The sequence below is a fragment of the Strongylocentrotus purpuratus genome, unplaced genomic scaffold (assembly GCF_000002235.5).
Source record: "Strongylocentrotus purpuratus isolate Spur 01 unplaced genomic scaffold, Spur_5.0 spur5_scaffold_14, whole genome shotgun sequence".
In the NCBI taxonomy this organism is placed as follows: Eukaryota; Metazoa; Echinodermata; class Echinoidea; order Camarodonta; family Strongylocentrotidae; genus Strongylocentrotus; species Strongylocentrotus purpuratus.
In genome coordinates, this window is record NW_022145599.1 from 33,609,985 (window position 1) to 33,635,072 (window position 25,088).

General features: G+C 38.9%; 1 protein-coding gene across 1 annotated transcript; it reads right to left on the bottom strand.

Annotated features, from left to right (window-relative positions):
- Window positions 1-601: 601 nt before the first annotated feature.
- LOC593658 (adenylosuccinate lyase) lies at window positions 602-19,896 on the bottom strand. Its single transcript, XM_030984797.1, is given in 11 exon segments — window positions 602-3,064; window positions 4,276-4,452; window positions 5,277-5,366; window positions 6,311-6,401; window positions 7,741-7,958; window positions 8,881-8,971; window positions 12,277-12,495; window positions 13,973-13,985; window positions 13,988-14,096; window positions 16,245-16,448; window positions 19,664-19,896. Coding segments are annotated over 11 exon segments (1,479 nt in total). The 5' UTR covers window positions 19,844-19,896; the 3' UTR covers window positions 602-2,977.
- Between the last annotated feature and the right edge of the window lie 5,192 nt (window positions 19,897-25,088).

Consider the following 25,088-nt stretch of genomic DNA (forward strand, 5'->3'; position numbering starts at 1 on the left):
CTTTCTAGGAATATATGTAGCATCTGCAGACTCTCTTTGAGACAATTCAATTCAAGACAGGCGACCGCATTGTAATTTGATTTGCTAAACACATGGGACTTCATCGTGAAAGTAGGGTAGCTTAGTTACATCACCTTTTTGTCAGTTTATCATTTACTTCCTTCAGATTATCAACAGATTTATATTTAAAACAAGTTAATCGTGAATACATGGATGTCTGGCAGATTACCAGATTTCAGTGGAGTAAATACAACTTCCTAGCTGTTCTCATCCGGGTCATCACAACAACGAAAATCCATCTTCATTAATTGGCCCCAACTATTGGGAAACAGAAAAAAAAGTAACCAGCCCCACCACCATCATGCACCGATATCACCACCATGCAGTCTCTGTGCACCACCATAATGTATCATAACCATGCACCATCACCACCACCCTGCAGTCTCCATGCACCACCATGTACCACTACCATGCACGGTCACCATCAGGCACCCCGCTACCACCATGCCCTGCCACCTGGTTCCACCATGCCCCGCCAAAACGCACATCCATGCACCACCACCAGCAACAAGAACACTATAAACAGTAAGAGCTTGTAAAATACTGGGAAAGAATGATGATGGTCTATTTTCGGCACATTCAATGTATGTTTATTTCTTCATACTTTTAAAATGAAAATTTAATACACTTGATGACTTCAATAATTGAAATTGCAGTTAGACATATACATGTATTTGTATACAGTAGTTATTAATTACAAAAAAGTGATTCTAAGCAAGTGACATTCTGATAATGTTTGAAGAAGAATTAAAGCATGGACAAGAAAATGTGTATCTGAGAACATCATCAAACAACAATGATCGGAAATAATAATAGTAATGATCTGGTTTTATGTACTGCCTTTTACACCAATGATGTCTCCATTTGTTTAACAGAGATATTTTTTAACTCGGGCTGGTCATCTGATTCAGGCTTGACTTCACACATTGTATGCACATTCTCCACTCCATGGGGAGCCTACTAGCCAGGCTTCAATTTACGCACGCTCACTGTGCATTGCAAACTACTACTACCAGGACTTGCCAAATTATGTTAGCGCCAGGCTGAGATTTAAACCCTCAACCTTTGGATTACAAGTCAAATGAATGAACCACTAAACTACAACACCTCTATTAGGAAAGTAATGTTTGTATGCAAAGGTCTTCAGAAGGTTGACTGAATTCACACATAAAATATTGGTACAGAGTCATAAGAACAGTACTGTTATAGGTACAAAAATAACATGAAGTATGCTTAAAGGGGATACAGCATAATGAGACTACGTTTTTTTCCCGTGGCCTGACTCGGGGCCAATCGGTATAATACGACTACTGATAACACAACCGCAGTATTCACATGCGTGCAACATATGCAAAACCGAAACGTGAGAAGAACTCCGGTCTATTTCGCGAACACTAGCGCACTGACCGTTAATCAAGTCCATTCGTTTACATGCAGTTTTCCAAAAGAAGTTGTAGATGCCGTCAACCAGTATTTGCCATGCTACACCCCCTTTAATAGCACATTGTATTCAGCCATGATCTCAAACCCACATGTCATTGGAATATCACATAAACCCATAATAGTAGCCAAAGACTAGATACAATTATATCCCTCATGTATAGTTTTTTTTTGCATTTTGATTGTACATAGCAAGAAAAAGGGATAGTTTTGCTATTAAATTTGATAGTTCATTCCGGAATCCACTTTCTCCACCGCGATCATCGATATTTCTGCGATCAATATCCAAATTTATGTTCTCCAGTACGAGTATGAATAGTTTTAGCTTGTTCTGAGAATGAGTCATTGTAATTTTTTTGTTCACCCCTTCCACCTGTATCATTCCTTGGACACTTCTGTAATAACATGTACCGTACTCACATTCATATCACAGTAAAAATATAAATAAAAGAAATTTGCATGGCTCAAATGAAATATTGCAAGATGCAAATATGTTTAGCTGGCGCTGTACAGGTACTACGGTGGTGTTCTAGTGCTAGTGTGGTTACTGCACAGCGTTAAGTGCACGGCGTAGGCGCTGTGACACCGCGGGAGTTGCCAGCTATGAGGCATTTTAAATCCTGTACGCTCGCTGAATTTTGCCATTTTAACTGATCTGGTTAGTCATTCACTTTTAATGTAATTTAGGCCTTTGCTGCTAAATGCTCACAGTACATGTTTCTTTGTAATAGTGAGATGCTCATGAGCGATATAAAACAGATATACATTATCTTTCATGGCTCTAGCAAACTATGACCATTCAGAGGCATAAATAGCAACTTTCCCTCGAGCCAAAGTTATATCAAATTTTCTCTCGGGGAAAGTTACTATTTATGCCACTTCATTAGCTCATAGCTTTTGCTAGACCCTTGATTGTACTTCACTCTTCTCCTCCCTCCCCCCCCCCCCCCAAAAAAAAAAATAAATAAATAAATAAATAAATAAAATAAAAAATAATAATAAAAATTAAAAATAAATAAAATATATAAAGGTACATGCATTAATCATCATAAGCCGTTGGTATCCTGGTTGCTTACTAATAAGCATTTATGCTTTCTTAACAGTATGGTAAAGTAACCACCACTACCACTACTACTACTTCTACTAATACTAAATATATAAATTTAAAAAAATAAAAAATAATAATAATAGTTTTAAGAAAACAAAAAATAAAGAAAAGCTGCTCATAAATACAATGTACCTGCATGTTCCAGACTTGCCACACCATAACAAAAATCCTACCTCTTACCCTAGAAACACTTATATAAATCCTACAAAGAAATGCACATCACGCCCGTCGTAAATGTACAACGGTATCAATACATGGAACCAATTTACGTTAGAGCGAATATAAGAGATTGAATGTATTCAACTGAAGTAAATTGTGACCACTGGAGGGATTTGACATGATACAAGCAATAATAATGTCATCTAAACTTCACAATGAAAGCTCTGATATTCCATCCAGAAAGCTTGCGAAGGGCTTGAGAGCTGGTTTGACTTCAGCCTCTAAGAAATTGGTCACCTGAAATATGAAAAAGGAAAAAAGAAGTCAAGTCGGGTTAAGGTCACTGAATGAACATGATGGATGTTTGCCAAATTATACTCATATCATCGTTTCCATTCAATTACAAATCGCCCAGTTGGATTTGACATCACATAAATTGTAAAAGGAGGTAGATTAAAAATAAGCTAGTGGCATGGAAACCTGCATCAAGAATGTTTCCTGGATAGCTGAGGCATAGCCCATACATACTATCTTGATTAGGCTAAATATGTCTGCAACATTCAGTCATGTATGAACCACATTGCAAATTAGATGCAGCAACATCAGCAACAATGAAACCTTTTTCACTTATTTAAGGGGATAGGAAAAACTAGCATTCATTGGCAATGGTACAGTTCTATCAGACCTGAACATGTGATGGCATGGTGCTTAGGTTGTACATCTCACCAGAGAAAATTATACACAACAAATAAATAAAGTGGATACTGTATTCTCTCGCAGAGAGGCCGCAATGTTGAAAAGGCCGCACCCCAAATTTTGACAACTCGTTCGGGGGGGGGGGGGGGGGGGGGGGGCGGCGATCGGTAACAAAATGCACTACAAATTTGACATTTCAAAAGGAATAATAATACACAGAAATAAAAGCCAAACTTTCAACATTTTCAGATTTTTAATACCCTAGAGTTGTAGAGGTTTTTTTTTTTATGTCACTACGATGAAAATGAGAATCAGACAGAGTGAAGTGCTCCAAAACAGTGTACATCTCTGTGTACTTCAAAATACATGTTCATGCTATTTCTCAACTTCAAAAGATCAATCTTAAATTAGAGTTCCACAGTTGAATGCATCACGCAAATTGAGGCACCATTACAGACAATTTTTGCTCTTCTACACTTTCTTTCTACAGAAACCAGGATCCAAGCCTGATCTAACTATAATGGATACATAACCAAGTTTACAGTAGAGAAACAAATCTTACAGATTTGTTTCTACTCAGGATTGAATCATACAAAGAGGTCAATTAATAGAAATTGTTTTTAAAAAGTTGAATGGTAACAAATTTCATAATTGCAGTACAAAATCCATTGCTCAGATCTTTTTCTTCTACGGATCAAATCCTACAAAGGGTCACTTAATAAAACAAAACTGTAAAAAAAAAAAAAAAAAAATACAGATAACAGATTTCATAAATCTGTACTTTGAAAAATGGGAATGAGGATAACACTCACCTGTTCTGGGGCTCTGCCGACAAAGGTGGTTGGGTCAAGTAGCTTGTCCAGCTGGTCATGAATAGGTGCAAAGTATGCTGACCCTCTAACTCTGGCTACCAGGTCATTATCTCCACCTTCTTGCTTGACCACTGCTGCAGCTTCTTGGGACAAAGTCCGGATGTGCTCGTGGCAATCCTGTCAACAAATTATGGATACACTTGAGAGGCTAAATCCAGAATGCATATTTCCTCTAAACCTCTCAAAGACTTTTATTTTGTTGTATTTTACATTGTTGGAGCTGTGTGATTGGTGCATTTTTTTTCACTCTCTCTTCATGTAGTAATAGATTTGTAATAAATTTCTTTTTTTTTAAGAACAAAACTTCGGTTGGTGTTTATCTTTTTTGAATACCTTGCCTTCTATAACACTTTGGATTGATTTAATTGTATAGCCACACAAATTTTAAACATTATACCCTTGACATTCAGATCTACGCATATACATGTGCAGGGAAAAAATTATTACAAAAATTGGGGGGGGGGGGGGGGGGGCTACTTTTCAACCTTGCTTGCATGAAAATAACACTTTTTAATTTGTTTTTGCATTGAACTCTATGCAAATTTTTTGGGGCTCTTTTAGGCTTTTTGGGGGGTAATTCGCCCTGAGCCCCCGTGTATTCTTTTTACTGTACATGTGTTTGTATATTAGTCACCCTTATCCTTTCTGTATTGAGAGAGAGAGAGAGAGAGAGAGAGAATGGGAGATAGAATGAGAGAGAGAGAGACAAACACATAGAGACAGAGACAGAGAGAGAAAGAGAGAGACAGAGAGAGAGAGACAGAGAGAGATATTTGACCCACGTACAGGAGTGTGGTCACAGGTCATGGTCATATAATAGCCCCCTCACATGTACAATCTATATTAGAGAGGGAGCTACCGGTATGTGTGACTCCTTCAAATGACTGACACATCTTCCACTGACAAAATGTTCTCTCTCAACTGGCTGTATGTGTCCTTACCTGTCTGCTGCCCCCTGCCTTCACCATCGCTACAATCATGTTTTCAGTTGCCATAAAGGGAAGCTCTTGGAGTATATGACGCTCTATCACCTGAGGAAAGATAAAGGAATGTTCATCATCGATACAGACATACGGAAGAGAAGTGGTAGGAACGACTGACGAACAAAGGAAGAGACAAAGACAAAGAGAGAGATGGAGAGAAATAGAGAGGGAGGGGGTGGAGACGGAAAGGAGGTAGGGGGAGACGGAAAAGAGGTGGGGAGAGACAGGCAGACAGATAGAGGGAGGTACAATTTTGCTGTCTAGATAAAACTGACATTTAATTTAAATCGTGTAGGAGAAAGACAATAATCTTGGACATATAGCAGACAAGGAAAAAAAAGCAGATGATAAACAGACATGAGCAAGAAAGCAAAAGTAAAGATAATTAGAGATAAAAATGAGAGAGAAATGAGGGACTAAGAGAAAGAGAGAGAGAGAAATTGTAAAATTCAACTTAGAGTTTTAAACAGTGTGATATAACCCTCTCAAGACAATCGTTCTACATTTTGTGTTTTTGGCTCAATTTATGATTCAAAGCCCTATACAAGATGCCTGTGTTGTGTAGAAAGGGGGGAGTGGGGGAAGGGGGGGGGGGGGGTGAAGTCTGCATAAATATTTGTTGATGCATGACCATATTGTATTTTAATGGAAGCATTTTCGAGAAGGAAAATAAGCTTTCAAATGCTTTGTTTGGCAACATGTTGAGAGGTTAAAAATCATTGTTGTTTTTTAATAAAAATTGGCTAGTTCCTCAACCTTTTCAAAACCATTAAATAAATATCTTTGTGGTTTGAGAATTTTTTCAGAATTTGTTTCTATGTTAGAGGGTTAGTATAGTAGAAGGAAGATAATAACTAACATTTCATACCAAAATTACACAATTTTGTAGTCAACCTTCAACATTGTTACCGAGTTACTTTAAGCAATTTACATTCGTTCAACATGTTTTTTTAATCATATATGAATGGGGCCTTAATAGAAATGGTTCTAACCTTGAGGTAGACGACCATTCCTTCTGAAATGTTCTGGAGAGTACTGAGTAAGACATCCGCTGTCAAGAAAGCTTCTGCTATACATATCCTCCTGTACATGGGAACAAGTCATAATCAATAGATTAAAGATGATTCCAATTCTTAAGCTCCTTTTCCATGATCCTATAATAAACCCTGGCAAAGTGGATTTTCATCTTGACTGTCACTTTCATGGAACTGAAGCCAGTCTAGGCGATGTAATCATCATCAGGGGTGATAGTGAGCACTAAAAAAAAATAGGTTTTTTGTTTTCCCTCAACCAAGCCCCCTTGAGTAAAAGAAGAAAAAAAAGAGAGGATTCAAGGGGGGGGGGGGGGGGGGGGGGGAATGGCATCTTACAACATTCCCTCCCCCCCCCCCCCCCCCCCCCTTTTGAGTAAGAAATTTGGAACAATAGAGACAATAAGAGAAAATCGAGAAAAAAAAAAAAAAAGGGTAACCAAAAAAAATCAGGAAACATCGGGAAACCGATTTAAATCAGGTAACTATCAGGTAAGCATCACATATTTAGTGTCATCTGTGCCTGGGAGGGGATTGGTATGTGCTGTTGGACCAAAGGGTTTTCCCCTACTCTTTTCTGAAAAGGGTAAGAAATGTCCAAAAGTGGTGACTCTCCTCCAGACAGTGCTTCCATTTAATGTCCTGTCCTATCTGAGCAGTGGAGTGTCTTCCATTGTTACCTAGCTTGCATCTACGAAACATGGATGGGGCACATGAACACACAACGCAGGCTTCAGTCATCCACCTGTGTTGAAGTCGAACCATTATCTCTGTTTTGACATGCTTACACTCTAAGACACTCTATCAACCGAGCTCTCCTTGTTACAAGCATGTATACATCATGCACATGTGATTTAGGTCTCTCTCTTAATGCAGGTGAAGTGTTTCTTTTCCTTCTTCTTTTTAAATTTTGTAATCGGGTGTTTAATACGATTCCTCATACTCCTGCAGTGTTGTAAAATCTCAGCAAAGTGTTCATAAGGGGCCTAATATGTCTATTAGCTCTGTCATTTAAAGTTGATGAGTTGAAAATTAATTCCTTTTTCACAATCAGTAGACAAACTACCTGTTTTGGTTAGCTTTTATTTAATCTGCTGCAAGCTTCTTCAGCCCTATGTCGTAGCTGCCACTATTGCAGATGCAGTTCAATGATATGGTAGAATGGGATCATACGTGAAAGAAAGAATATATTGGCCTTCTTGTTTTAAGGCTCATTCTACTATATTGTCCTACTGCATCGGCAACAGCACCGGCTACGACAAAGGTCTGAAGAAGCTTGAAGCATGCCATGCAAAAGCTTACCGAAACCGAAAATTTTTCTACTAATTGTGAAGAAGGAACCAATTTTCAAGTGACATCACCAATAAGATGAACCTCTTCAGTAATCTCACCTGTTAGCGCTATCATCCAGTGTTCTTTCAAACCATTGAACAGAGAGAGTCTGCAGAGGATCCATGACGAGCGTTGTGAGATGCCTTGCTAGGGAACAGCACCTCTCGCTTCTCATGGGGTTACGTTTGTAAGGCATGGCACTAGAACCAATCTGATCCTTCTCAAACGGCTCCTCCACTTCCTTCAGGTTTGCTAGCAGACGTATATCAGTGCAGATCTACAAATTGGTTACACAAAATTACAGTCAAAGTAGTCGATGACAATGGGTGTTGCATGCTTTATTTACAAAGTGAAAGCCATTGTTTTCTGAGAATACATTCTCATCATATCATAAATTGCCAAAATGTACATTCTAAAAGGTTTAATAGAAGAAAAAAGAAATTGTTAACAATTTTTCATAGAAAACACATGGAAGATTCCTAATAAAGGAAATCATACATTGCCAATGTGTATAAGGTTTTTCAACACTTCAAAACCTAATGATTTTTTTTTCTAAATATACTTCACATATTCATCACAACTAACCCTGACCCTTTTTCTGTGATTTTTTATGAATATTCAAATCAATTCTGGGAGAAGTTTCCATCCAAAGAACTGTTTTTTAAGTTTTCCAATCAAGTGGATTTGGTATGAACCAAAATAAAATTGTAACATTTATGAACAAGGTTTGACAATCAAGTATATGGACCTGGTGACAAATGCATCCAGCAGAATGTCTAATTTTTCAGTTTGCTTCAAACAAGGCTAGTAAACTGGCCTGTGTCCTGGTGGTGCCTTTGACGCCCCTAAGCCTAAATTCATCTTTTAAGCAGGGCTCCCACTTAGCCGAGCTGGAGCCTCGCGTTGTGGCGAGCTTATGACGAGCTTATGGCAAGCCGTTTTATCATTAAAACATATTTCTTGATATCAAGAATTCAATTCTTGATATCGCGAAATCGAATTCTTGATATCAAGAATTCCCATTGCTTTACAATGTGAAATTATTTCTTGATATCTAGAATTGAATTCTTGATATCAAGAAATATATTTTAATGATAAAACGGCTAGCCATAAGATCGCGCCAGCTCGCCACAACTTGAGGCTCCAACTCGTCTAAGTGGGAGCCCTGCTTTACACTGGTCAGATTACGAAGGTCCTACCTTGTGGACAGATGCTCCCAGGCTGGCAAGGGCAGATAAAACATCTACATCAATCTTTCTACTGTACGTCTGACCAGTCACCATGTAGGACCTATAGCACACAAACAAATTATAATGAAACCATGTCATAATTTTTCATTTCCTGTGAAAGAAATAAAAGAATACCAGAAGATTAATATATCATCTGGAGCCAGAGAGACTTTAAAGCCACACTGTACTACTTGTAGCTACTTGCTCCCTCTATATAGAAAACTTTCCAAATCGTGCCTGTTGGTCCCCCATGATCCTCTTGTTCTTATGTTAATTGAGAGGTGAGTTGGTGAGATGGCCACCTGTCACAGTGACCTCGCTGGCTAGCTGGGTGGTCTAATCCCTTCTGGCTGAACTAGTACAGCCGGCCTTCAAATCAGTAAGTATAATCATACACTTGTAATATCTTTTATATACATATATGTTTTTTATCGAATGGAATGAATCAATCTTGAAATCCTGAATTAAACATTTAAAATCCTTCTGGCTCTAAACAAAAAAAGATTTGTTCTTCAATATGATTAGATGGTAATAATAATGGTGGCTTCTTACACAGCGAACAATACGCTAAGGCGTCGAGGGGGGGTCGTTCGCAGTTGTTCGAAATCCGGAGATCCGCCCTCCCCCCGGTCGCCGCCGGGCGGTCGAGCGGACGGAGGGCGTCTCGATCACAGTGCTCGGCCACGTCCCAGCGCGGTGCGACGTCCTGGTCGTCGTTGACATCGTCGATGCGTCCGCAAGTCCTACTTATGCGTCACGAACTAAAAATGGCTGAGCGGTCTGAGGCGCTGGTTGCGTTCGATTTACCGGCAGCTTTTGCACCTTTTGCACGCACGGGTTCGATCCCGCCTTCGTCACGATTTTTTTTTTCTTCCCTGTGTTTGTTTCATATATTTTAGATTTTGTAATCTTTACCATTTTTTATTTTAATTAAAATGAAATATTTAAAATTTAAATGAGTTAAGTCTTTATTTGATATTTATTAGCTTATTTCATGATGAAATCAATTAGATCTAGATCTAGGCCTACAAATAAAATCAGCGCAACAGATGTCTTCCCATCCACGTCCAAACTTAGAGACCTATTTCCATCATTATTGCTGGGATTTTTATATAGTTTTCGTGAATGGAGGTATGAAATCAAAGCTTATTTTGTGATTATTCTGGCCATGTTTACTGAGTTTTGATTATCATTTATTAAAGGAAAGTTTTCACAAGAAAATCAGAGAAAAACATTGTTCAGTTTCAAGAGCTCTGCCATACACATACAGTGTGTAGTGCAATGCACTCTAACTGCGCTGGCTGCTCCACTGAGTGAACGAGTGAGCTATTCAGAGTCGAAGAGACTATGAAGGGCCAAACATGCCAATATTCGTACTATACGCTATATTATGTCTATCCATCCATGCCACTATTTATGTCTATCCATTCATTGAAGTAGGCCCTACACGTGAACACAACAGCGTGCAGGCCGAAGTGCCATAAGATCGTTGGGGGGGGGAAGAAAAAAAATTTGCATCTTACATGTTACATGCAGGCCCCAAGAAACATTTTTCAAAGTGTGGGGGGAGGGGACGAGGGGGATCAGGTGTATCGAAGCGAGTTGAGTGTAGGCGCGGGGTCCACGGGTTGTGGGGGGGGGGGACGAGGGGGTTCAGGTAGATCGAAGCGAGTTGAGTGAAGGCGTGGGGTCCACGGGGGTAGAGTTGCGTACCAACTACGCTGAGTATACGCAAAATGGACGCAATTAAACATGTTCAAATTTTTTTGTAGCAGCGCCCCATGGATGTGTGGCTGAGATAAACTCAAAATGGTGCCACAGCAAAATAGTGCCCGTTTAACGGCGCAAACAGCTATAATAATAATAAAAGCCTAAGAGTCCACTCCAAATTGTATTAAACGGAACAGAAATTCTTTTTGCCCAATTGATTGTGAGCCCGGCAGCCACTGAGCAGCGCCAGATCGACGTTGCTCTATCCCTTATTGTTGAACGCCAAACAAGGTAGCAACAACTCCCATCTTTTAACGTCTTTTGGTATGACACGGCCGGGGTCGAACCCACGACTTCCCGGTTGTAAGGCGAATGCTCTACTGACTGAGCTAAAATGCTCCTGATTTTCCAGCATCATTAACCGACTTATGGCCAAATATGACGTGCTCTGGGATATTGGGTACCGAATCACACCTCGATGGAGACTGGCAAATGTGGATTACTTTCTTGTCAAATGAATTCAGTGCAGGGCTAAGATTAAAACCCTCAACCCTTTAGACTGAGAGTCAAGTATTATGAACTACTATAGCACGATGCATTCAGGATACATTTTCCTATTTCACATAAATAATCACCCCTCCAACCCACTGGAAACCATTTTAATTTTGGTATGAACCCTTAGACTGAGAGTCAATTATTATGAACTGCTATAGCACGATGCATTCAGGATACATTTCCCTATTTCACAAAAATAATCACCCCTCCAACCCACTGGAAACTATTTTATTTTTGGTATGAAGCATATTTCCTCCATCCCAGGCCATCTTGGGCTTATTCTTCACTGGTTTTACTCTTTATATGCAAGACAAACAAATCTCCCTGTGCCACATTGTATTTATCATAGGATAAATATACCAAAGGTTTCAACATTACGTAACTGTTTCCAGTGCAATATATATCTATAACAGTGTTAAAAGAATTGTGATGGAGCTACTGATGAGCGAAATAAGGTGATTTTGCAAAGCCATTGTGCTGCCCAAAGCAACCCTTCCCTGTATTGATGCCTACTGTCTTATTTTGCTAGGGCACACATGTGGCAAGTGAGAGCCCTTGCAGAAAGGCAAATAAAGCAACAGAAGTGTTATATCTACGACATGACAAGCAAACTAAGTGAACTAAGTTACAACAGGTACTGATGCTACAGGTGCTTCTCTACAATAATGTATGCCCTTTATCACTTTCATTTTGTAAAATATTTGTATAATTGGCACAAACCTCATATTACATCGGCTGTTTGGGCAACAGCATGCAATGCTAGCGCAGTGAGTGCAGGAACTCGGAAACGGTACAATGTATGTTAGGACTGCCTCTGAATATCGGGCTGCTCCAGGTGGTATACAAACTATTTGGTAATAAGCCACAAATACAATTGACAGGTTTTTAGCTCATTAAATGTGTGTTTTCAATAAAAATACATTATTTTCATTGAAGAAATCAAGTTTTCAACATCTCAGCTTATTCAGAAAACGTTCTCCGCTGGGTGGCATTAATCCCTTTTGACCATCAGTCCTAGACGCAGAACCTGACCCCCGGGGCGACGCGACGAGAACACAGCTACCCTCATGAACTTATGATACGACCGTAAGTGATACTTACTTTGGGAAACCAGCCTGGTTGGTAACGAATGCATCCAGCATGTCTACTTTCTCACCATTCCCTTCAAACAAGGCTAGGAAACTGGCTTGTGTCCCAGTGGTGCCTTTGACGCCCCTAAACCTGAGGTCATCTTTAGCCCTGGTCAGGTTACGAAGGTCCATGCAGAGATCAGAGATCCAGAGGCAAGCACGCTTTCCTACCGTTGTCAGCTGGGCTGGTCTGAGAGAAGGTTTATACATGTAGGTGTGAGTTAATGGTGATATAGTCTAGAAATCAATAATATTGCTAAAGCTATGTGTAAATGAAGAGTACACTAAGGAATGGAAACAGTCCTCCCCTTCAAACTTTGTGGAAAAAAGGTGACCATCATAGACCTCTGCATACATGTTTTCTTAGCAACACATCGAGCGATTCAGAGTAGAGCTTCTCAATTTCATACTTAAAATAGACCCGCTCCTTGATGTTTATATACACCTTCCTATTCCATGTCAGAAAGAAAAATAAAGAGGCATTATTGTTCATGTTTAGACATAATGGCCCGTATTCTGAAGTCGTGTCTAACTTAGCCACGTCTAAAGTTAAACAACTGTTTAGTTAGACACGACTTAAACATGAGGTCGTGTTAAGTCCTGTCTAACTTAATTTGTTATTCTGAAGTCGTGTCTAAGTCTTGTCTAACTAAAAATCTGTTTAAGTCCTGTCTAAGTGGTGTTTAACTAAACAACTGTTTAAGTTCTGCGCAAGTCGTGTTTAACTTTTAGTCACGACTTATGTGCATGCCCAGTAGGCGTTAATTCTGACGTAAGACCCAATGCGCATGTGTGCGCGCACTGGATAAATAAATTAACGCGCACAGCTAGCTGTACGCGTGCTGGTACCATGGTGATGTGATCATGACGTAATGTAGACTGCATGTACTGTGTGTACGTACGTAATACGTGCACACGTACTGTACACTGAGATTGACAAACACACTACTTATCAGTGCCTCAGTGCTCGGAAGAACCAGAAAAGAAACTTCTCCAATAGAATGGTTGGTTTATTATAGATTATGTAATTTCCAAGATTTCACCAGTAGATAAGAATAGTTCATATTATCGAGAAAAAAAATTAGGCTACACAAGAAAAAAATCCTGCAAAACGGATTTGAAATTTTAGAAGATGCACGTACCATCGTTCTCCCCAGCAAGTTTGGGGTCAGCAAGTAGAGTGTACCTTCGACGTTGAAAAGCAGCAGAATCGCGCCCTTAAACAGGACTTAAACAACGACTTCAGAATACGAAAAAAGTTAGACACGACTTTGTGTCTAAAGTTAGACGGGACTTAGACAGGACTTAGACAACTGTTTAGTTAAACAGGAGTTAGACACGACTTCTGAATAAGGGCCACTGTATACATGATGTAGCACAATTTAACGCTATGAAGGCACTGACATGACAAAAAGGGGGAAAATACAAAATAAAGTGATCTGATAAAAGATTTAAATCACAATGTCTATTGTCTTTTGTCATCATAACGTAAAGACATATTACTACTTCACAATTATTTAACTCATTTTTACAATGCTTCCATAAAGAAACAATATAAAGACATTGTTGGATTGTTTAAACTAGTTATGCCACTCAAACTAATTATTACAGAAAGAGTTATTGAGCGGAATTTGCAGCTTGTGGCTTGGCAATGGTTAGATACCTACTGGTAGTGTGTAAACCAAGCGTGGGAAGAGCCTTGTGCTCCTCAGCGAAGACAGCCAGTCTCTGTATACAGCGTGCCAGTCGAGGAAGCAAGATCGACAATGCATCCTTCATCACGATCAGGTCCTGGCGACAGTAAGGAAGATTGAATCTTAGAAAAAGGCACAAATTAAAAGCTTCACATGAAACCTTTACATGTATTGCTGTTTGAGCATTTCAAAGGGCTTTCAGAGAATGGTAGGAAGGATAATTTACTATTTAGAAGTTTGGATGAGTTCACATTCTTAACAAGTCTTAAAGTGACTCGGTAACATTGCCTCAGATTCTGAAACAAAATCCTGGATTTAGGTCATGCTGCAATCATAATTATAAACCTTTAGGTCAGTCAGGAATCCCATGACTTTTACAAGCCGATTCCCTATCTGATCATCAAGATGTTTATGATTGAAAATCTAAATTTCATTTTTCGTTTTCCCAACAGTTTCCATAACACTACAGTCTATTTGGGAAAATGAGTATGGTAAAACCTGTCACTCAAAGATGTTTACTTTTTTGAGGCACTACATGATCATTTTGGAGCGCAATTTTGTTAGGGCTTCAATATTACACCATATCACAGACACTGATAACACGTACATGTAAGGCCATGCATCTCAGTTTCACATTGTTAAACGATGCCTTTAAGGTTAGCATAGTTTCCAAATCTCATGAACAGCATTCTTTTCCTCAGTCACAAAAGGGTCATGAGATGTTCAATCGTGCAAGTACAAAGGCAAATGGCAACCAACATGTAGATCTTGTCCCATTTAACCCTTTTACTACTGAATGCTCTCATTCACATTGGCATTATACAGGAATGACCCAGTTCCTGTAGGCAATGGGTTGATAAATACAAAATAATAATAATGATAAGTGCATGAGGACAGTTCTATTGAAATCATCTATTAGACTACATAAGTTCTCTAATCCCTGCTTCTTTTCCTTAAACTTTAACACATATTTATTTCTTATCCACTTTCTTGTGTTTATTTTGTGACTTTACAGAACATTTGTGTATGTCTTCAGCAAACAGTTCCTTGTTCATTCACACCTTACAGTGAGCAGTCCCTAGGCAACCCTCAATTCTTCCAAAAGTATGTCTGATATCAAAAGAAAATACATTATAATTCAAAAATATGCACTAGGTATTATCCTTTGTATGAAATCCATGCTGACACGTGTTTGTATAGAAGGTGGCACATAAGGACAAAGATTTTTTTTTTTCAAGAGGGTGCTGTTTTTGCTGCTGCCAGCCTTTTAGATCACTCCTACCGGTATATACATTTTGGATCTATTTTCTCCTCTTTTTTTTTGCATTATGTTGAATTTTATCTAAACAAATTTATTTCATCAGTTTATGCTTTCCTTTTTTAATTCTGATGACATAAAACTGAACTTTTGAAATTTTTAATAAACATTTGAGGATTTATTCAATGTAATTTTGTATGATTTATGCACTTTATCAGTTTTATTTCAACATAATAATTGGTACCTCTTGATTTCCATCTAAATTTGTATGTAATATGTATATTAAGTTAATTGAATATATTTCAGCCCTTGGGTAGCATGTTTGACGTTTTTTGTTTTTTTGTTTTTTTCTTGGAATCAAAATAATGAATGAATGAATGAATGGGGTGGTTATTTAATACCTGACTGCTAAGAAAGCATAAATGCTTGTAAGTCAGCAACCAGACGGCCGACGGCTTTAGGTCCTCTTCGAGGGACCTGGTAATGAGGATTAATGCCTTACCAAAGGGCACTAGCGCATCGCCTTGGTTTCGAACCCGGGTCACAAGACCACTGCTCTTTCAACTGAGCTATCGTGCCTCCTTGATTCAATCAATCAATATTCCCTTCTAAGTTTAAATCTACATGTATGCAAAAACACTTTGGGAGAGATATCCAAGTCACACTGTCCAATCAACTCTAAAAAATTTGTGTCCTTTTCATCTGTGTGACTGGGGTATTATTCAGGGTGTGTTGCTAAAGGCACAGAACAAGAGTTACATTAGGTTTAGTGTTTGGTCTCAGGTTGAAGTTAGGAATTATCCTAGTGTAGGAAGCTATTGCTGGGCATTTGAGGCAGTCTAAGCAAGTGTTGTACAACCGGCTTTAGGGTTCTATATAATGTCAGGCACAAGGAACGAGTTAGTTATATGGTTACTGTTGGACATGACCACAGTGCAGAGATATCGTTGCCAGAGCATGTATCGTCCAATCGATCGTACTACTCACTGTATTATCACCGACGTAGCAAGACGTTGCACCGAGGTGGATGATAGGGGCAGCCTTGGGACAACACTGAGCAAAGGTGTAAACATGAGCCATGACATCATGACGTCTCTTCTTCTCTTCCGCAGCAGCCATCTCAAAATCAATGTTCTCAAGGTTGGCCTCCATCTCTTTGATCTGCTCATTGCTGACATCAAGACCAAGGGTCTGGTGAAAATAAAATATCAAATTACATCAGTTTATGAATGATAGCTTGGATAACTGGTGTGTACAGATCATCACCTGACAAAATCATTTGTGTGATGCTATAATGTACAAAATCAACCTTCAAAGTTAAAACCTTTACATGTACCTGCCTTTCTAAAGGCTAAGTGATTAAGAGTATCGGTAAGAATACAAAGTATTACATTGAAACCCATGAAACCCGCAAAGGAACCTAAGTCTGACATGTACAGTTGTACTAAGCTAATTCAAGTAAAATGTTTCAAATATCTTGGAGTAAATGTAGATTGTGAACTTAAGTGGAATATTCATATAGAGCAATTGAACAAAAAAATTGGGAAAATGATTGGTTTCCTGAGGAGATTGAGGTATTTTATTAATGAGTCAAATCTGAAACTAATTTATACATCTGTAATTATGCCTCACTTTGACTATGCAGATACTGTTTGGCAAACTGCAAATAATAATCATTTTGATCAACTTCAGAAACTTCAGAATCGAGCAGGAAGAATTATTCTTCAGGTTAAACCTGGTGAACATATATCTATTCAGCAGATTCACGATACCTTGGATTGGGAAACCCTACAATCTCGACGTCGGAGACATATGTGTTCGTTACTGTTTAAAACATTTCATGAGCTAGCACCTAAATATATGACTGATAAAAATGTATTTAACGAAAAGTGTTACGGGTTAAGATATAATGACAATTTAATGCTTCCGAAACCAAGAACCAATCAGTGTAAACGTACATTCTTATATCGGGGATCCGTGTTATACAATGAACTACCTATTAAGCTCCGTCAGTTAGGCACACTAAATTTGTTTAATAAACATGTTCAAAAATACTTCAATTATTTTGATATTTAAATTTCGCAATCCCATTGGCTTTTGCCATAAACATAACCAATTTAATAACAGACTAAATTAGATAATGTGTAGAATATTTTAAAACTAATCAAGTTAATTGTTAGCAGGGTGGGTGATAAGGGTGGGGTCGTATTTTGTTAAATTAGGGATGGTAGGGGATATTTGAATAGATTTTAATGCTTTTTGTTAGTGTTTTTTTTTTTTTAATTTAATTTGATTTAGTTAAGTTAAGTACAAGTACAATGTTGTTGTTTTTTTAAAAATATTTTTAATTACGACTTACTATTTTGTTATATCATTGCTTATTATAGTATCATTATATATATATTGGACTCCATGGAAGAACAGAGCCATTAGGTTAATGGCTCTGAAATGGACTATCCAACCGTTTTATCATTCTATCATTGTTATATAAGTCTTTGATTTTGTTATATTGTGTTATTGTTTTTTATGATGATTTTCGGAAATAAAACAAACAATCAATTAGTGTACTCATTAATCACTTTATGTAAATTGAGAGGGTATTTAAACTTGCTGTTTCTCTTTATGAAAATATAATTTGGAGCTCATATTATCGTGACATGGAACTCCATAACATACAAACAAAATAGTGTGCTGTGTCTGTGTTTAGTACTCTTTAACTTCCAAAAGGCAGGTTGCAAACCAAGTCCATAAGGGTTTATGAGATGCAGTTGCATGAGAAGACTGCTCCAATAAATGTCCAAATTACTTTACAACATGTACAAAGTTCAGCATGTGTGATTAAATTCACATTTGTGGTAATGAATGTGGTAAAAAAATTATTAGCAGTTAACCACACCCCCCCCCCCCCCCCCTTTGCAAAAAAAGGGGTTCCTTCTATCTAGAGCTGGATATGGGGAAGGCTGACAAATGTCAGTTTTATTTAAGAATTCCCCAAAGGTGGAGGTGCTATGGTCGAGTGGATACGTCTCCGGACTATGGATCAAAAGGTCTGTGGTTCGAGTCCCGCCGCGGTACTAATATCCTTTGGCAAGACATTGATCTACATTTGCCACATTCAACCCAGGTGATGTAAATGGGTACCTGGCAGGAATTAATTCCTTGAAATGCTAGAGCACCTTAAAAGTTGTATTTTACTGACAAAAGTTGTATGCTTGAAAATAAACATGGATTGTTACGCGGATCAATGCCTCTCACAGTTTCTACCTAGGTCTACAAGGTCTACAGGAAGAATTTTTTTTATAGATCATTGGTTGAACTTGAATATGCATGATTTCATCATGACTGGTGTGTTCGATGAACCAATGAACATCCCCAAATTGCCGATGTGAGATGCTTGTAGGATACTTTACAGGACAGAATGGACATTTTGCCATCGAAAATGGCGGACGCACACACAAACTATTTATTTGAAAAAAAAACGATTGATAAGTGTCTGTAAAAACCCAATAATAATTTACTTTATACATGTAGATCTAGGTCTAGCAATTCTATAGTAGTTTATACTTCAACTAATAATACTCTGTAAAGAGGTCTGTACTCAAAAGGAAGAAGAAGAAGAAGAACTACTTCGTTAGTGCTTGATGGAGCCACGGGCACGGTACGGCCTAGACCGAATTTTCCGTCTCTTTCGTTCGTTAGCCTCTTATTGGGGTAGGGTCGGCTCTCTCTTTAGAGACGGAAGCCGTTTATACACATGTCCGTGCTAACGCCACGGCCAGTTCTGGTCGTAGCGTTTTGCCCCCAAAATCCCCCAAAATGTCATTTTACCTCGAGCATGTTATATTGTAAATTAGGCCTAGGCTAGACCTATAATAAATCAGTTCCACTTACCAACTTGACTGAAATAATCAGTTTAATAGTCCCTTTTTAGGAAATTATGGGTCAAAATCGGAATCCATTTTGAAAATCTTTTTCAACATGGATTCCGATTTTGACCCATAATTTCCTAAAAAGGGACTATTTATTAAACTGATTATTTCAGTCAAGTTGGTAAGTGGAACTGATTTATTATAGCCTAGATCTAGGCCTAATTTACAATATAGATCTATAACATGCTCGAGGTAAAATGACATTTTGGGGGATTTTGGGGGCAAAACGCTACGACCAGAACTGGCCGTGGCGTTAGCAAGGACATGTGTATAAACGGCTTCCGTCTCTAAAGAGAGAGCCGACCCTACCCCAATAAGAGGCTAACGAACGAAAGAGACGGAAAATTCGGTCTAGGTACGGCCATGATAGACCGACGGGACACCACAGCAGCTGCGCCCGACGTGGCGGGGCAATTGAGGACGGGTGTCTGCTAGTTATAATTAATATAATAATAACCATTGTTGTGAACGCATTACCTGTTGTCCTTTAGCAAGCCATAACCATAATTTTCTCCAGGTTGAAAACTTCTTCACTTCACTGAAGTTGTAGGCCATCTCAGGGCTTGCATATCGGGAAACCAAAGGAGACCTGTACTTGTACATATCAGCATTCTTCCCGTTTTCTGGAACCGGAGGATTCGACGTAGGTGCTGCCATGTTTTCAAATGGTTTCACGTGTAAATATTGAAGCGCAGCGCGCGCGCGCTGTATAAGTATAGCCTAAGTTCAGACTCCCTTACATTTACCGAATAAGAACAGGATAAATTTAGCGTGAAAATAACAGATAAATAAATACCTATGAAAAACTAAGAGTATCTAAATCAAAAATTTAATTTGGAAAAAAATCTTTAATTGAGCTAACAAGATTATAAAAGTAGTTCGCGGTATACAGTATGTGCAACAAAACAAGAAATTAATAAAAACGCATGGCAGCTAGGTGCGGGTACGTATAGTGCGGTATGGTATGTAATTTTTGCTGTTTTGGCTTCAAAAGGGTCCCAATTGGCCAAAAATGATGGGGTCCAAATTTTCAAACCCCTCCTTCATTTCCTGGGGGTCCTTGACCGGGAACCAAGGGGGTCAACCTAGCTGGGATGGAAAACAATTTTCATGTGCACGTACAGATGTAAAGATCACATTATTTTCCATATATCAAAATCGGAGAATTTCATTTGTTCATAACTTTCCAGGAATTTGCTTATGTACAACGACAATATCGTTTGCGAAGGAGAGGTTATAAACCTCTCCTTCGCACACGATATTGTCGATATCATTTTAATAAAAAAGTTATAGCAATCCAAAGTTATTGACTTGATTTCCACAAAAACAACATTTTTGCCCACATGTGCAACTGTATGCATATATACGTGCATTAGTGTATTAAGGACCTGTTTGGAGTGTTTACATCGAGTTTAAAGATAACTTTGAACTAAAACCTCTATTCACCATGTATTTGGTGTCAAAAGATGGATAATCCCAAACTGCTTCCGGCGCGCCTGGTGGGGGTGTCTGTCAGACGTTCCTAAAATACCCCAACCTCAATTGCACGAGCTAGATTTGAAAGGAAACCCAAATGGAACCTATATGAAAATATTCGCCACAGGCCAAGATACACATGGCCATTGCCAGAATATTTAAATGGTGGGGGGGGGGGGGGGGGAGACTTAAGGTGAATATGCATGTGACACCTGTTCTACACATTTTTACATAGTAGCAGTGAAGGGATGTTCCTTTCTACCTGGGGAACTGTATACTTAGTCCGCTTTCTTTGTCAGTCATATTCATAGTGAGATTAATGAAATAAAGCGTATTGAGGCACATCGCAAAGGTGTAGGGGAAAGTGGGGCATAACGGACCCGGGGGGCAAAATGGAACTTTGAAATTAGCATATGTTAAGAAAGGTCGCCCTCTGTGCAAATTCTTTGAAGAAGAGAAGATGCCAAAATAATTTCAGCACTGAATTTTCATCCGGTTACATCGAGGCATATCGGAGTAAGATCCCATCCAAAAAATTACAGCCTCATGATCTAAAGTAAGGGGATGTTCATATGGCTAAAATTTGGTAATTTTGGTATCGATTCTAATCAAATATTTGTATATATTAATCATAAAGATATCAACGTTGGACTCGCCTGTTTGCATGCCAACTATGCTTCAGGTATTTTCTACGCAAACTGTTATTAAAAAATATGTCATTGGGGCAAAATGGACCATATAGGTACGGGACAAAATGGAACAGGGTTCCGTTTTGCCCCAATTGAAAATAACATATCTTGTGAAAGCTTGACTTAAGCAAATGCCAAGGGTTTACGGCTTCGAATAAAAATGTAAAAAAGTAAACCACTCCAATGTTATGGTGTCCCTGTTGGTCCTAAAGACTGAATGGTTGAGTGAATGTGCGTGTGCACTTGTGTGTATGCATATATGTATTTTTATCATTATATTTGGATTTTCTCGTTGTATTTTTATAAGTTAAACGTTTCCACTCTTTATTTCCAAATATCATTCATTGTTGAGCCAGTAGGTGCTTTAATTATGGCGACATTATAGCACAGAGACAACAAATGCATAAAGGGAATAAAAATCAACATTACTAATTTTGTTTTGTCTTGTAAAATAATTCACAAAAATAAACAAAATACTGTTTTCGCCCTTTTTATAGGGGCCTGTTTACCAATGTTTCATGTTCCATTCTGAAAGTAGTTGGTTCATAAAACAAATCGATAGTTGTTCTAGTTTCCCAGCCAGTTTTAGATGTATAAGTTAGCTGAATTCAAAGTATGTGCCTAGCAGTTGGTTTACGTGACTAGTGGTTGTATCAGAACGAAAATGTGACCCAGATTCCAGTCTAAGAAATTGAGAGTGTAGTGCACATTTTACAAGTCTACATTTTCTACTTTTAAATCAGGCTTTATTACGATTACCTTTCCAGTAGTTTGCCCCATAAACAAGGGTGTCGATTTGTATCCGCGGTTGGGGGGGATGATAGGTGCCAAAATATTTTCGGCAATGGATCAAAGCAACCAAGAGGTAGAAGCGTGTGGCAGGTTGCACCCCCTCCCCAAGCGCGTAGCCAGGATTTCATTTTAGGGGGGCGGTAGTGAGCACGCGAAGCAAGCTCCCTAGGGGGTAGGGTGCAGGGAGGCGCAGTTTTCCCCTCCCCCGCGAAGCGCGGAAGCTTTGACGTTTCATTAAATTATTAGAGAAAGAAGACGATTCGTTGGACCATTCTCTACTCTTAATCCTTGTTTGAATTCAGTCCCCCCCCCTCTCGCGCGCGAAGGGCGGAAGCTCTGCGGTTTCCTTAGATTATTAAAGAAAGAGGACGATTCGATGCACCATTATCGACTCTTAATCCTTGTCTGAATTTAGTTTTCCCCCCCCCCCTTTCGCGCAAAGCGCGGAAGCTTTGACGGTTCATTAAATTATTAGAGAAAGAAGACGGTTCGTTGGACCGTTGTTCACTCTTAATCCTTGTTTGAATCAAGTAATTCCCCCTTTTCCGCGCGTAGCGCGGAAGCTCTGACGTTTCATTAGATTATTGAAGAAAGAAGACGATTCGATGTACCATTCTCGACTCTTAATCCTTGTTTGAATTAAGTTCCCCTTCCTCCGCGCGTAGCACGGAAGCTCTGACGTTTCCTTAGATTATTAAAGAAAGAGGACTATTCGATGCACCATTATTGACTCTCAATCCCTGTCTGAATTTAGTTCCCCCTTTTCCGCGCGTAGCGCGGAAGCTCTGACGTTTCATTAGATATGATTGAAGAAAGAGACGATTCGATGTACCATTCTCGACTCTTAATCCTTGTTTGAATCGAGTAATTCCCCTTCCTCCGCGCGTAGCGCGGAAGCTCTGACGTTTAATTAGATTATTAAAGAAAGAAGACGATTCGATGTACCATTCTCGACTCTTAATCCTTGTTTGAATCAAGTTCCCCTTCCTCCGCGCGTAGCGCGGAAGCTCTGACGTTTCGTTGGATTAATAAAGAAAGAAGACGATTTGATTTATCATTCTCGACTCTAAATCCTTATCTGAATACAGTTTCCCCGCTCCCGCGCGAAGCGCGGAAGCTTTGACGTTTCCTTAAATTATTAGAGAAAGAAAACGATTCGTTGTACCATTCACGACTCTTAATCCTTGTCTGAAATCAGTCCCCCCCCCCCTACCGCGTGAAGGGCGGTAAGCTTTGACGTTTCATTAAATTATTAGAGAAAGAAGACGATTCGTTGTACCGTTCTCTAAATCCTTGTATGAATTCAGTTTCCCCGCTCCCGCGCAAACTCCTTGTCTCCGATCTCATTACGAATTCGTCACAGAGTTCATCTATGTTTACACTGTCCAGGACTGTCTGATGTGCATTGCAGATTGCTACTTTTTAACGCTGCGTCTTTGCATTTGGCGCACTGCATTTCTACGATGCTGTTGATTGAACAAATTGAATAAATTCATTAATTCCTGATGAAGCCGTATGAGCGAGAATTCAATTTATTCTTGTCTCATTTACGCTTGTCTCATTTACTTCGTATATTATGTATGTATTATGAAAATGAGATAGCAAAATGTGTATACGGCGATGGTCATCTTGCGAGTAATAACCATTAACTACTCTTATCGGGCTCTCATCATTAATTTTCCCTTCATTTTGTTGTTTTTGATGGTGAATTATTGGGGGGGATGATTGTACAGGCCATCCCCCCCACCTGAAATATTGGGGGGGATATATCCCCCCATCCCCCCCGGGATCGACACCCATGCCCATAAATGTTTGAAACTACTTTAGGCTTTCATTATGCAGCTCTGCCCACCAAGTTTGCTTAAAGTTACTTTAGGTACATTACTCAATATAGAACGTTAGAGTTCTGATGGGGCAATACGGATCCGTAGATCCATTTTGCCCCAGGGGGGGGGGGGGAGTGCCATTATGCCTCAGGGATGGGGCAAGTTGGATTTTTCTTTGGTAAAATTCGTTTCGAGTTTCTCTGCAATTTTACCGTGGTTTTTTGTCGGTTTTTCGTTGACATAATAAAGTGCATACAACATCTATCTGAAACTGTTATTTTTACTGTTTTTGTGTCGTTGATGACGTCATATTGCAAGTTTGAAATTAAGTGTTCCATTATGCCCCACTTCCCCCTATGCATTATATTTGGTTACACTATGAAAATGGTATTTTATGATAATGCTTTTTGGGGATAGCACCCCAGGTCGAAATTCCATTAGGATCCGATCCTATTGGACCATCAGAAACCATTAGAGCTATTTGTGTCTAATGGTTTCAATAGGGAAAGTGAAATGATGGACCCACAGAAACCATTAGAAAATATCTATTGGACCAACACAAACCCACAGAAAAAATGCTGATGGACCAACAGAAAGCTTCTATTGGACCAGCATCCACCCATGTCTTCTATGGGTTTCTGTTGGTCCATTAGATATTTTCTTCTATGATGGGTTTCTGTTGGTCCATTAGATATTTTCTTCTATGATGGGTTTCTGTTGGTCCATTAGATATTTTCTATGGGTTCCTGTTGGTCCACTAGAGATCTTTCTATGGGTTTCTAATGGTCCCATATTCTGAATTCCCTATTGAAACCAATAGTCCAATGGCTTCGTTTGGTAAATCAATAACGATAAATCAAAATCGATTTTAGCAACTGTCCACCAAAAAAAAGTATATTCTAATCTCAATTGCATTAACTCCATCACATAGATCACTTGAAGTGAGTTTAAGAATATCCTTTAAATTAACTGAAGGCTTGTACTATTCTATATAATAAACATACATGAATTGTTTCTTGGTTAGTATTTTATAGTAATCATTATAATCAATATATCTATTGCTAAACGTGAATGAAATTGTAACATGATTAAACAAATAATCTATTGGTCATTAGTTGC